Consider the following 14,963-nt stretch of genomic DNA (forward strand, 5'->3'; position numbering starts at 1 on the left):
GATACTGGTTCTCAGTTCTTCTGCTTCCAATTGCAGAGGGAGAATATTTAAGGAATGATTCAACAGTGACTGTCGATTACAACACCTCTGATCCAACAGTTAGATGGGATTCCTATGAGAACTTCAACCTTCACCATGAGGATGGATTGGAAGGTATTAGAATGGAATTCAGAACTCTGTGTTTTGTTCATTTATGGTGTTGCCAGTGAGACTTGCAGTCTAGATTATTTTTTCTAATCATATTGCTGTATGTTTGACTGCAATGCAGATATATTTTATTCACTCTAAAGTGCTTTGGAATATTCTGAAAGAGACACAAAAAGCACTTTATAAATTCAACTCTTTCTTTTCCTTGAGAAGATTGAACAGTGACCTAACTGAACAATATAAAAATCCATTTGGGACTTGACAGAGTGAATGCTTACCCCAGAGGAACATCTAGAACTAGAAAACGCAGTCACAGAATCCTGAGATGTTGGCCATTTTGGACAGGGATGATGAGAAACTCTCTCAGGGGTCACACCAGCTTTTTGGGATGTCCTCCTTCCGCCAACACTTCTGCTAACCTGTGTATACAGACACAGACAGACAGACACACACACACATACACACACCTTTCCTTTCCCTTCCCTTTTTTTCTGGTCTTGATTATGTCTTTGTGTCTTAATCTGATTGGCACAGGACCAAATTGGAGGAACAGCGTACAAACAAATGCTGCTACTGCAAAGAATGGCATTGTAGTATGGGTCTAATGTTATAATCCTTGCAATTCTGAGAGTTCTGTAAGACTGCGCATTATCTGAGTGCCTGAGAACAGGTTGGTGTCAGAGAGCCAAGGCATCTCTGTAAAAATCTAGTTCATCGTTCAAACAATGCAAGCAGCTATTTCTGTCCTAGCCTACTGATCTGTGAATCTAATAAACCTCAACTTTAGGAGTCAAGGGCGATCCTCTCAAGGTCACTTAATGAGGTAGTCCTTCTGCATTAAATAAGTTGGATATCATTTTTTTTAATTGACTCATGGGATATAAAAAGCACTGGCAAGGCTCAACATTTACTGGCCATCTCCAATTATCCTTAAAGAATTCATGATGAGCTGCCTTTTGAAACATTATTGTGTGTACGGTGAAGGTACACAAAGAGATGCTTGACAACACAACCTGTTTTTGAAGTTCTCTCTGTCAAAGGCAAAGTGTTTGCTTTTCCAGAGGATGATTGGTACAGGAAGAAATTGTCATTTCAAGAAGAACCTAGAGCAAATACACTGACTCCACTGCAGTGTGACAGTGCCTGGCTAAATGTAGCACAGGGTCCCACTCAGTGGTCCTACCTGGTAAAAAGCACCTTTAAGATTATCTGTAGCTGCCACTGCCTATCCTTACAACAATGCCACCAACCATTTCCAAAGGTCATAGCATATAATTGGGCAGCTGCTTTCACACAGTTTGGGTCATTGGTGTCATTGGCAGCACCATATGGTACTGACTAGCACAGCCAGAGATGGCAGGAGTCAGGTAAACTAATTTGGCAGGAAAGGCTTAGACAAGGGTACTTGATGGTCAGCTTGGACATGGTAGGCCAAAGGACTTGTTGCTGTGTTTTGTGTCTGTATGAGGTACAGGCCTAATCCTTAGCATCTCTTCTTCACAAATTAACAAATGGGAGTCAAGCACTCGTCTGCTACAGTCTGCATCTGCAGACTCATGCCTACAACAATTGATATAACACCTTTAAAAGAGAAAGCATCCCAAAGGATCATTAACAAACAAATTTTGACACTGAGCCTCAGAGAGAATATTAAAGATTCATAGAGTTATACAGAGTGGAAACAGACCCTTTGGCCCAACTTATTAAAAAGACTGACTATGCCTCTCCTGATTTTATAAACCTCCCAGAGAAAATAGTCCCAGCCTGTCCAAGCTGACATTACTCAAGCCCTTGAGTCCCAGAAACAGAATCTTTTCTGTACACCTTTCTAGCTTTAGAGGTTTACAAACTATGGTGAGATGGCAAAAGATGAGCTGGATTGCTGTTGCAAAGAGCTGGCAAGGACTTGATGGACAAGCCTTCCTATGAATTCTATCGAATTGAAGCAGAATTCTTTATCCAACCATGAGGTCTTCAACAACATAAGGTGATATGAAATAGAAGAAAAGTGCCCCCTCAATCCTGTTTTGCCATTCAATGCGTTAGCTCTACTTTCCTGCCTGTTTCCTATAACCCTTCACTCTCCCAAAGACCAACAGGCCTCTAATGTATCAATGGTTTGGCCTCTAGTGTCCTCTGGGGTACAGAATTCCAAAGATCTATGACAGTCTGAAAGAAGGTCAATCCTTTGGACCCACCGACATCCCATAGTCTCCAAGCCCCAGAGCCCTTGAACTCTAATATCGCTTGCGAAGCTGAACAGAGATCATAGGAAGTCTCAAACAAAGATTTCGTGATTGTCACAATAGAATGACTTTACACAAAGCTTCACACTATTTCTGTACAAAACATGGGAGCTGAAAAGACTTGATGCAAAAATGCAAGATTAAAAGCTTACCAATGTGTGACTGCAGTCAAAGAAAACAGATCTCAAATACATTGCTGGCTCTACAGATGTGAAGGAGGCACCACAGTGTGTTCTGTTATCCCAGAAACAGACTCCCAGCTCTACCATTTCAAAGTAGTATTACAGTAGCTGTTCAGCATTTTACACAAGTTGTATTAAAGACAGGACTGGTTAAAGGGCAGTTATAGAAATGGCTCTTTATCAGGATGGTGGGTTGGTTACTAGTGGAACATTACAGGGATCAATGCTGAGCTCGCAACTACTTAAAATTTATTCTTGTGATTTAGATGGGAGGACAAAATACAGATGTGTGGCTAATAGAGCTGCTGCCTCACAGTGCCATTGACCTAGGTTGAATCCAGATCTCCAGTGCTGTCTCTGTGGAACATGCATAGATAGTAAGAAGCTTGATCACAGAGGCCAGCTTTAAGGAATTTCTTAAAAAAAGATGAGTTTAGAGAGGGAATTCCAGAGCTCAGTGGCCGGGAAGCTGGTAGATTAAAATCCAAGGTAAACAAACTTCAGGCCTTCGTTGTTACCACTCTTTGGATTTGGATTTGGATTGATGAGCCTCTCATGTCTTTCCAAAAGTTTTCAGATTTCAAATTTCACTTGCGTGTGATTTCTACTTCCCCCAATCGGTGCTGACCTCCACAATTGGACTTGTGAGTTGTTGCTCAAAGGAGTTTATCCAAGAAGCAGACTTGGTTACCGTAACATCATCACAGCCATAGTACTGAAAACCACATCAGGTCTTTACCATTTTGAACAGGCACATAAAATCAAGTGCAAATCAGCCCCTTTACCTCAAAGCTTGGTAAAATGGATTCACAAGCAGACTGCACAGCATTAAAAGTGTGTTCATATTCACTTACCACATTTACATCATTGGTGAGATACAGAATACAGGGCAGAGAAGACATGTTAAAACTATAGAAGACAACCGCCTTTGACATTTTCTCTGTCTGAATTCCACATTTAAGGTATTGTGTACAGTTCTGGTCACCATGTTAAAGGAAGGATGTCATGGCACATAGGGAGGACCTAGTGGAGATTTGCCAGTATGATGCCAAGGCTAGAGAATTATAGTTCTGAGGAAATTTTGTCCAGCTGATGTCATTTTTTTGTACAAATGAGACTTGAAGAAAGGTTTGATTGAGGTGCATAAAATGGAAAGATAAGCAATTATTTCCCTTGGCAGAGAGCTCGGTAGTTAGAGTGCATAGATCTAAGGTGATTCATGGAAGGATATGATGGATGATGAGAAAAAGCTATTTCACTCAATGAGTGGTGGGTGTTCGAAAGGAAATGGAGACATAAACCCATTTTAAAAATCTGAATGAGCACAAGGAGCTGTGACCAGCAAAGCCACAGACCAAAAACTGGGTAGTGAGTGTGACCTAACATCCATTTCAATGTAGCACAGACATTTGAGCAAAATTACCTTCTCCTGTGCTATAAATGTCTATTATTTCAACTACAGAATAACTTGGTTCTTTTCTCATCATCCATTTGAGGTGCGTCCGCTTCCTATTTTTGAATGTATCAAGCACCATCAGTTTCTTTCACACAAAACTCGCACTGATTCAGAATAGCACCCTGACTTCCAGGATGTAGTGTAATGGCTCGTATAGCCAGCCACCTGTCTGTGCAAGATAGGCAGCAGGTTCTTTTTTTTCCAAAGAACCTGTGCTGACTATAGGCCGATTGAGCTATCCGGACACAGAGACTTTTGATCATGTTGGTTTGAGCTGGATTCAAATTCGAGGGAAAGGAATGTGTCCAACCCACAGCACCAGCCAGGTCCTCGATCATGTTATTACAGACCACTTCAAGCAAACATTCTCCTTCTTCCCAGCAGTAGTTTCATTCTGAGTCAAACCACTGATTAAAAGGAAATATATCTACATTCTTGGTGCCTACACATGTGTGTTAACAAGGACTGAATATAACAGCAGCCAAGAATCACATTCAGAAGTTACAGTCGACATCTACACACTTAATGATTGCAGTCCAGTCCTTAAATTTGCTTAAGTCATGGTTCAATGGGCAGCATTCTCTTGATAGTAGGTTCAAATCCCACTCCAGAGACTTCAGTACCGGAATGCAGGCTGACACTTAGTGTGGTACCGAGCAGGATAGTGTTGTGGAAATGCTATGATTTGGATGCAGACGTTGGGAAAAAGGGGCGCTTCTCCCCTATTGTCTGAGCACTTTTGTCCTTTAGCATTAAGGGCACACCCATGCATCCTCCAAAAGCCACTGCCATCAATGCCCCTGTTTGGATGACATGTTAGCTCAAGGTTCCATCAGCCCTGTCAGGTTGATATAAAGATCCAATAGTGCAATTTTGAAGAAGATCAAGGATTTATTTCCTTACAATTTTGAGGTCAATACTTATCCCCCAGAGGTCACTAAAATTAGTGTTCCAGTCATTATTCATAGAACATAGAATAATACAGCACATTACAGGCCTTTCGGCCCACAATGTTGTGCTGACCCTTAAACCCTGCCTCCCATATAACCCTCCACCTTAAATTCCTCCATATACTTGTCTAGTAATCTCTTAAACTTCACTAGTGTATCTGCCTCCACCACTGACTCAGGCAGTGCATTCCATGCACCAGCCACTCTCTGAGTAAAAAACCTTCCTCTAATATCCCCCTTGAACTTCCCTCCCCTTACCTTAAAGCCATGTCCTCTTGTATTGAGCAGTGGTGCCCTGGGGAAGAGGCGCTGGCTGTCGACTCTGTCTATTCCTCTTAATATCTTGTACACCTCTATCATGTCTCCTCTCATCCTCCTTCTCTCCAAAGAGTAAAGCCCTAGCTCCCTTAATCTCTGATCATAATCCACACTCTCTAAACCAGGCAGCATCCTGGTAAATCTCCTCTGTACCCTTTCCAATGCTTCCATTAGTGAGGCGACCAGAACTGGACACAGTACTCCAAGTGTGGCCTAACTAGAGTTTTGTGTAGTTTGGTTGGCATATCCATATTCTATTGGCTTTTGTGCAGTTTGGTTGGCATATCCATACATTACCAGCGTTAATGTAGTGGGTATGCCAGCCAAACTGCACACATTCAAATATATTTCACTGGTGTTTTGTGATGTGTTGTAAGAACTAAGGTATGACCTATGTTTGCTTGACAACAATAGTATTTCAAAGTAAGGTCCAACATCTCGCTTTTGCTATCAAAACAGGAAATGTGCTTGTGACCACAGGGGATGGAGGAATGCATGGGAATATCTTATTGAGTTTAACTGGAAAACTGCTGATGCAGGCTGACAAAGTGCCGGTGGTATTTGATACTGAAGCAGTTGATACATCTCAGAGTGGTACTTTAGTTAATTAGCTTTTAATCCCTCCTCTTTTACTTCATGCTTGGATACTTCTTAATGGCTGTTAACAGTCCTTTGGCCCTACCCACAGGTAACTGCCCTCAAGGTGGAACCTTGTAACAAGTGCCAGATGTCAGACTGAATTTCTCAGTTTCACAGAATCAGAATGGGAACCCCAGCACCTTCATTTTCCAGACCCTTAGTAATATCTTGAAGACTACCCTCCCTTAGATTATGTTATTCATGAAGCAAATATGAAGCTTGGTCCAGATTTATGACCTGAAATAGAATAATTGGTGGCAACTTAGAAGTTTAGAGGTACCTAGGGATCTTGCAGTGCATGTCCACAGATCTTCGCAGGTAATAGTGCAGATAGACAAGATAGCATGCTGGTCTTTATTGGCTGAGACACAGACTGTAGGAGCGGGGAGGGCATCCTTATAGTTTACAAAATACAAGTTAGACCACAGCTGGAGCAGTGTGTGCAGTTCTAGTCACATAACAAAAAGGATGCCGTTGTACGAGAGTGGGTGCAGAGGAAATTTATGAAGATGTTGGCAGGGTCAGAGAATTATAGTTATGAGAGGCTAGAGGTTCTTATAATGGAAACAAAGGAAACTGAGGAGATATTTAATTGAGGTACAGTATATGTACTTTGACAGGATAAGTAGACAGAACCCATTTCTCTCATCAGAGAGGATGATGGTGGGGGTAGGGGTGTGGGAGGGAGGAGTGGATTTAGAGTGATATGTGGAGGAATTAGAGGGAGATGAGGGAATTGCTGTCACCTAAAGTGTGGAAGAGTCTGGAATGCACTATCCCAAAAGGTGATTGAAGCAGAAAACTGTTGATGTGTTTGAAAAGTACCTGAATGAGCACATTATTTGTTGTAATAAGGCGAGTTGGCAACTGGCATCAGGCTGGTAGCTGCTTTTTATTTGACAAAGATGCAATAGGCTGAATAACTTCCTTCTGTGCCATGTGTCGATGGCTACATGACTCATTTGAGGAAATCTATGCATTTTTATTGAAATTTGTGTTTTCAAATTTTGGAAATCAAATAAACTTAAATTATTTTCTTGAGTTTGAAAAGATTGGATTTAGAAAACTGTGAGGAATGGAGCAAGGTGATCCTCTCAAAGCTCGGTCAGAATCCTCCAAATTCCCTCCTCCATTCACTACCCATTTATGGCCAGTCTATTTTGGGGAGCACGCAAATTATTTTAACAACACGGCATTTTTAAAAATGTATAAATGTAGTATTTGTACATATGGATTATAAATGCTGCCACACATCTAACACTGAGGTTTTCTTTTTGTAAGAAGTACCTCACACACGAGGGCCACTAGATGGAAGCTTGTATGCCAAAGTTAAGAAGAGGAGTCCAAGCATTGGCACAGCCAATGGTAGTCCGTTAAGTGTCACATCTGTTCATTGTGGCCACACCTTGTCTGTCAGCACAGATTCTGGCCATTCCACTGCTTCAGTTAAGACAGAGGACCACAGCGTTAGCACAAAGCAAGTTCCATCACAAGTAGAGAAGGAGCAGCTAGATCGATTGCTCAGTGGGTTTGGTGTGGGCGCAATGAAGAATGGGCAAAATATGATGTCCCAACCAGGGATTGCTTCACAGAGCTGCTCCCATGGCCGATCTAGCTCCAATGAAAGGGAAACAGACATACTGGATGATGAAGACGCATGTGAGATGAATAGGTTTGCCACTTTGCCGAGAAACATGCATCACAATGCCCATCCTTACAATGTCAAGGTTAGCCATCACTCACCAGAGCACAGAATACCTGGTTATGGCCATAGTCCTGTAGGAATACGAACTGATGTCTACTACAGGCCTGATGGGACACTAGAAAGAAGACGACCCATGTTTGAGAGAAACATAGGCCCAGTGAGTGACGTTGGGGTGGAGGGCAGACTGCACAATTCTTATGAGCATGTGAAAGGGATAGACCCCATTCAGCACCAGGCAGCAATGTTGGAGAGGGTGAATTACCAACGGCCACGCAATGATGTACTCCAGGTCTACTCACCTATGTTTCATCAGTATACCTGCTCAGAGAGAATGCCTCCTGGTCTAGTCCATCGAATGAGACATGGGGATGATGCCCAAAGAGACCATGACATTAAGGCAAATAGGAACCGGATAATTGATTACCACCATTTAGAGGGAATTCTGGATGGACAAACTGTACAGTTTCTTGAGCGTGATTCTCCAGAAATTATGTCGCACAATTGTGGCTGTCGTAACTGTTCTTTAAAAATGTCAGAGGAAGAGGTGGAGAGATCTGCAGCAGCATTTAATGCTATTAAGTTAGACCACGACTCATTGTACCAGCACCCTTGTCCTCCTGACCTAGATATGTGGCAACATGATCATCCAAAGCCACATCTGCTAAACCACCCTATCAGAAATGGACAGGCACCTCAACCAGTTCCCCTGCTGATGCCTGCACATTCATACAGTCAGTACCCAAGAGGACATGGATACACCTCATTCGGTTATAACCATGCCCATGCAAATATGCCAGTGCCAACCCCAATGGCTCATGCCTACTCCACACCGATTTCACCAGTTCCTCATGGGCAGCTTCAGAGAAACATGGAAGGTTCTTCTGAATCACATGCTCCTTACGGCAGGTACCCAGAGCTGAAGTACAGCCCAGATTACCAGCAACATTACCAGCAACATTATCCATATGACCATTACCAAGAGCAGCACTGTGCCAACAGAAGTTGTGAAGTCTATCCAGACAGTCCACTCATGTCATCCTCTGTGCTGGGACCATGTGCTCAGAGTCTACAAGGGCCTGCTTCTGTGTCATCAGTGAACTCGTGTGCATCCCAGGTTTTCTCCAGGAACCTAAGTGCTTGTGATCGAGCTGTAAGACCAACCGATGAAGGTCCTCAATGCCCAGAAGCCACACCCTCTCAGCAACTGCCTGGTAAGTGAAGCTCAGTATAAATTGTGCCCTTTTCCTTATTGTCTCAGGTGATTGTATAATTAGAGGTGGAATGTTTTTTCAGGTCTCAAAAACCCCTGACTAACAAACAGACTCTGAAGTCAACCAGGAATTTCTCATAACTAATGCTGAAGATTGTTTATGCACATTGGAATGTTTGTGACCTATTTTCGTTGCAATTGACTGGCAGGGTGAAAATATAATTGAGGGTCACAAACTTAAGTAACAAGAGGGCATTCATTTAGCCTGCATCGCAAGGTAAATCAATCTTGGAACAAGAGAAAGGCTAGTTGGAGCCCACAAGAATGTTTTGTCTTGGTACTTTCACCTCAGTTACTGCCCTCAACAGATTCCTCAATTTTTCTCTCTTCAGAAAGACACCCAGATGCCTCTTGAGTCTATTTGTGCTGTATGCCAGTGGGCCTTCCTGTTAATTTCTCTTCTAATCTATTACTCTTCCCATTTGTCCCCCAACCAATGATTTTTTTGGGAAGAATCTTTAAAATATTGAACAGGTGTGGATGAAGACTCAATTTGAGATGTCCTTATTACCAAATGATGTCTGGTAATACTTAAATACTTCACGAAGACTGAACTATATGTTCAATTAACTGTTATAAGCCTCTTCCGTGATCTTAAAATTCAAGCTATCTCATTCCAAAGAAGGAAGCCTTTCCGTAATCTAACCTTGTAAGCCAAATTCCAAATGCTTCAGTTAATTAGTCCTAACTCCATTATTGGGATTCATTAAATTTTCCCCTTTGTTACTATGTGTTTCATGCTCTAGCATTTCTCTCAATCCAAAGGGTATGAGGAAAGTTTACACAATGTCAGAATACTCCCTGGAAAACAAAGCTTTAATGCTATCTATAAGTCACAGTTCCCTTTGTGTAGTCTCAGTCTTCGGCTTTAAGACATTGCAACTTCTTGCTGTGGTATTTTATTGATTTATTTATGCATTTATTGAGATCCAGCACGAAATAGGCTATTCCAATTCTTCCACTATGCCACCATGCCGCCCTATGTGGTAGTGGAATTGACAAAAAGAACAAAAGTGATGTCAGAAACCATGGAACAATTACATTATTCTCCTCTGCCTAACCATTGAAGTCTACCTTGCTTAATAAACGGAAAAAGCAAGAGAACTTCAACCTGGTTTGATTTAAGCCACTCTTACTTAAAGACCTTACTGAAGCACAATCAAGGATTATAGACTTAAATTTTAATAAACCGTATCTATAGCTGAGTAAAAATATTGACCAGGGTTGGGTGGGGGTTGCACATTTCCTATGTTTCCTTCTCTCATTGATTTTTCATCAATGTTTGTGTTTTACTACGTCAATGGTTCCCATTTATTTTGCTAAGCTGTGATTGTGGATTCTGTCCACTAGGTGTCTCCATCAAGTCGCTTTCTCCCAAATGGTGTGCATACCATGGACCACATTACTGGCAATGCTGTCAGTGACCATCATATTTTCTCAGCACAAAGATTGCTCCCAATTGCTGTGATTCTTTTGGATACAATTATTGAGAACATGGAAGAAGGCGGAGTCCATTTGGCCCTTCAAGCCAATTGTACTCTTCACAGAGAATAGGGTGGATCTGTGACTCAACTCCATTTGATATATGTGCTTCATTTCCCTTAATACCATTGTGTTGCAAAAACCTACTGCATTTATTTTAAAATTAACCACTGACTCAGCACCAGCTGTTCATTTGCAGGCTAGAATTCCATATATCTCCAACATTATACATGTAGGATTATTTCCCGACCTCGCTCCTGAAACCCAAGTTTTAATTTTAGACTTTGCCCCTTTTGCAGACACCCCAATTACTGAAAATGGCTTCTCTCCAATTACCCTGAATATATTGAAAACTTCAATCAAATCACTCCATAACCTTTTAAATTCCAGAGAATACAAAGCTGGTTTATGAAATCGTGTTTTGTAATTTAACCCTTGGAATACAGTTATAATCCAGATAAAATCTACAGTGGATTCCCTCCAAGGCCAATATATCATACCCTTTGCAACTGTATGGGAATTCTCCAGGTTTTGAACCCCTGCTGCAAATTATTACTGCAATGGATTGGCTTTAACTACACCACTCAGTTTTAAGGAGTTGTTACCTTGATGAGGCTCTAAGCTCATCTCAAACAATTCAGCAGAACAGGCAATGTCTTAAAGGTTATAGTGACATTATGGAGAAAATCTAGAGTTAAACAGGGTTAGAGGGGATAAAGCAGAATAGCATTACAAAGAGAAAATATATAGCTTTTTTTTTCACTCCTCTGTAGAAGTCCAACTCCATGCTGATTCAGTAGCCTGGGGAAAAGAAATGATGGTATATGGTGCTCCTGGAGAACTTAATAACACCGAAATTCCAAGGCAACACCACAGTGAAGGAATGGTAACCTGTAGCTCTCCATCTAATATCACTGAAGTGTCAACTGCTGGATCCACAGGCAGCCCTGGACATAATCCTGAAAGGTATGTTCCTATCTGGAAAAATATATGGAAACCTGATTGTAAATGTACTGGAAGGCAAAGCAACACTGATCAGCCAGCAGGTCAGACCCAATACTAATAACCTACTTTCTCTGTCCTCCCAATGTCAAGCTGAAATGTCATTTTCCAATAAATTAGTCCCAGCTCAACAATGCTAACAATACTATGTGGCTGTGTTGTTGTGTTTCATTCTGCCTTTGAAGTTGATTACATTGTGTGTGAAATTCTAGACTCACATCTATCATCTTCCTTAACTACTCTTGTCAGAAGATCAAGGACATGGGGCTTCTCTGACCTTGTAGATGTGAGTAGGGCAACACATAACCACAAGCTCATTATACTTCTCTACTCTTTTCTTTCTTTTTTTTTGGTGAGCAAATGTACATTTTATTTGAATGAAGTGTTTTAGTACAAGGCTAAAATAAACGTAATTCCATTATACCTCATGAAAAAGTTAAAGGCTAAGCACTGCCACAGATCACTGAAAATTGATGGTTCAGGCTCCAACCTGGGCAAAAGCCTCAGGTAACTTGGAAATGTACGATCACACAAATCAACTTGAGATTTGGATTTTGCCACCGTCATAGCAACGTACCAATGGAAAAAAGACTGAGCAGCCACCGTAGGAATGTTCTCATTAAAATGTTCCACAGTCAAGAATGCGAACAGTAACACTTGTCTTTCCACTCTGCGATCCCTTTGATTCCATTTGACTTACAACATCGTAGCCTTCTACCTCATGGCCAAACACAACATGCTTTCCATCCAACCAACTAGTTGGGGCAGTGCAGATAAAAAATTGTGATCCATTTGTATTGGGCCCAGCATTTGCCATTGACAGTATTCCTGCTCCTTCATGTTTGAGTATGAAGTTCTCATCTGGAAATTTGTTACCATAGATGGATTTGCCCCCTGTGCCATTGCCTTTTGTGAAATCTCCACCTTGGCACATAAAGCCAGGAATTATTCGGTGAAAAATTGATCCTTTAAACCCCTCACCCTCTGGTTTGGTACAAAGCACATGGAAGTTCTCTGCAGTTTTTGGAACAACATCGCTCCTTAGCTCGAATACAATGCGGCCCACTGGCTGCTTATCAAAACCAATGTCGAAGAAGACGTGAGGGTTGCCCATTCTATTTTTTTCCTCTCACCACTTGGTGCTAACCTCAACCGAGCACGCTGCTAGGAGTGCTAATTCCTTCTCTACTCTTTTCAACTTCGGCAGTGGCCTTTCTTCATTGTCCTCAGCTTTTACTTAGACCCATCCTCTGAAGTGGTGTCAGTGAATTCTCTGATTGGCATTATGGATGTCAATCTGTCAAGTGCCTGCATATTTAATGCCAATTATTTTGAATGTGCGCAGCAGTAGCGATCTAAAGATTGCAATTAATTGCAAAACCTTTTCATTGTTAATGAGATTGATATTGGTTTCTTATTGTCACATGTACCAAGATACAGTGAAAAGCTTGTCTTGCATACCGAGCATAGAGATCAATTCATTACATAGTTTATTGAGGTAGAATGAAGTAAAACAATAACAATGCAGAATAAAGTGTAAAAACTACTGAAAGAGTGCAGTGCAGGTAAACAATAAAGTGCAAGATCATAACGAGGTAGATTGTGAGGCCAAGAGTCCATCTTATCGTATCAGAGGTCAGTTCAAGAGTCTAAGACAGAGGGATAGACACTGCCCGTGAGCCTGGTGGTACATGTTTTCAGGCTATTGTATCTTGTGCCTGGTGGGGGAGGGGAGACTAGAGAATGTCCGGGGTCTTTAAGATCTTTGATTTTGCTGGTTGCTTTACTGAGACAGTGAGTAGTATAGACTGAGTTTACAGAGGGGAGGCTGGTCCCTGAAACGTGCAGAGCTGTGTCCGCATTTCTGCAAATTCTTGCAGCCATGTGCAGAGCTTGGTACGGCAGAGCTGTTGCCATACCAAGCCGTTATGTGTCCAGATGGAATGGTTTCTATGGTGCATCGTTAAAAATTGGTAAGGGTTAAAGGGGACATGCTGAATTTCTTTAGGCTCCTGAGGAAGTAGATGCATTGGTGAGCTTTCTTGGCCGTGATATCTAATGGTTGGACCAGGACAGACTATTGGTGATGTTTACACATTGGAACATGAAACTCTTAATCCTCTCGACCTCAACACCATTGATGTAGACAGGAGCATGTACACTGCCCCCCTTTCTGAAGCCAATGACCAGCTCTTTTGTTGACATTGTGGGCATGTTGTTGTCATGACACCATGTCACTAAACTCTCTATATCCTTCCTGTGCTTTGATTCATTATTATTTGAGATATGGCCCACTACAGTGGTATCCTCTGCAAACTTGTAAATAGAGTTAGAGGAGAATTTGGCCATGAGTGTACAGGGAGCTGGCCAAGAGTGTAAGGGGCTGAGGCGCAACATTGTGGAGCTGTGGTGAACTACATATACCTGTCTGGACACGCCCCTCTGCTGACTGCTCCTGAGGCTCCTCCCACAGACCCCTGTATAAAGGTGATGGAGGTCTGAGCCCGGCCTCATTCTCCAGGATGTAGTATGGTGGTCAACCACTGCTTGTTCCTTCTTCCAGTCAATAAAAGCTGATACCTCGCCTTTACGTCTCAGAGTGAGTTATTGATGGTGCATCAGGAGCACCAGTGTTTAGAATGATCAATGTTTAGAGATGTAGCAAGTTGCACAGTGAATCAGATGATAGAAAAGAAAAGCTTACATAAATTTTGTGCAGTAGCGCTCAACACCTGGCCCACCCCAGTGAGCTGGAGCTTCCTATGCTCACCATTTCCCTAAGTGTGATTACCTGAAGCAAGTTCCCAAGAGGGACTCTTCATCAAAGAGGTCCAATGCAGCGTAAGGTCTTATATTTTGGAAATGGCAGTCCACCAACCTCCTCCACCCCAAAATGCTTTGATAGGCATTTAAGCCAATGTACTAACTGTCAGAACTATTGCAAGAACTTAAGTGTGTGTAAATCTTTTAAGTATTCCCAAACATTGAAAAGTATTTTTATAAAACTTTTAAAGCTTTATCATGTTTTAAAAATTCATCTATTAAAGATATTACTACATTTTAAAAAGATGAAAAACACATTTAAAACTGAAAATTTGGAAACAATTAAATGCATTTAAATTAACTCATTTCAAAAACTTGTACATTGCATATCTGGAACTTGCCTCTCTCCTTTGCAGTTGTCTATCTCTGTTGAAATGAAAGGAGTTGCTAAACCTGCATCAAGTCGGCAGATTTCTAGCATTATGGGTGTTGACACCCCATAGTTTTACTCTATGAGGAGTTCATCTACAGAATAACAGTAGCAAAAACCTATTTTGCATGCACAGCTTTCTGAAATTATCTGTGTTGTTAAATTAGCCCTCTATACAAAAAAAATTGTGCTTAGCTGATAATATGCCTTTCATTGCCTCTGGCTACCCAGGAAAGCGGATGAAATGTAATCATTGTTGAACACAGCATCATTTAACCAAATAGAGTAAATAAACCAAAAAGATTTAATATTGGGAGGATGTTTTTGTGGCCAATGCCCTCCAAACAAGATATTGATTTTATGCAGCAACAAG

At 41.5% G+C, this 14,963-nt stretch overlaps 2 protein-coding genes across 6 annotated transcripts in view; one reads left to right on the plus strand and one right to left on the minus strand.

Moving 5' to 3' along the window:
- The window catches only part of LOC140741135 (tensin-2-like), a 255,607-nt gene that overhangs the window by 206,709 nt on the left and 33,935 nt on the right, over positions 1 to 14,963 (plus strand). For 4 of the 5 annotated variants that reach the window (XM_073070944.1, XM_073070947.1, XM_073070948.1 and 1 more), the window contains exons 17-19: positions 37 to 153; positions 7,220 to 8,854; positions 11,169 to 11,361. In XM_073070944.1, coding sequence (XP_072927045.1) covers positions 37 to 153; positions 7,220 to 8,854; positions 11,169 to 11,361 — 1,945 coding nt within the window. The remainder of the gene's footprint in view (positions 1 to 36; positions 154 to 7,219; positions 8,855 to 11,168; positions 11,362 to 14,963) is intronic. The other variant, XM_073070945.1, reaches the window with a different exon arrangement.
- On the minus strand, positions 11,731 to 12,511 carry LOC140741136 (peptidyl-prolyl cis-trans isomerase-like). The gene has a single exon (XM_073070950.1). It carries the CDS (start codon positions 12,509 to 12,511, stop codon positions 12,017 to 12,019), a length of 495 nt encoding a protein of 164 aa, XP_072927051.1. The 3' UTR covers positions 11,731 to 12,016.

This window comes from Hemitrygon akajei, chromosome 18 (genome assembly GCF_048418815.1).
Source record: "Hemitrygon akajei chromosome 18, sHemAka1.3, whole genome shotgun sequence".
NCBI lineage: Eukaryota > Metazoa > Chordata > Chondrichthyes > Myliobatiformes > Dasyatidae > Hemitrygon > Hemitrygon akajei.

Coding starts and splice junctions, on each gene's coding strand:
- LOC140741136 (XM_073070950.1), bottom strand. CDS start 12,511: ATGGGCAACCCTCACGTCTTCTTCGACATTGGTTTTGATAAGCAGCCA.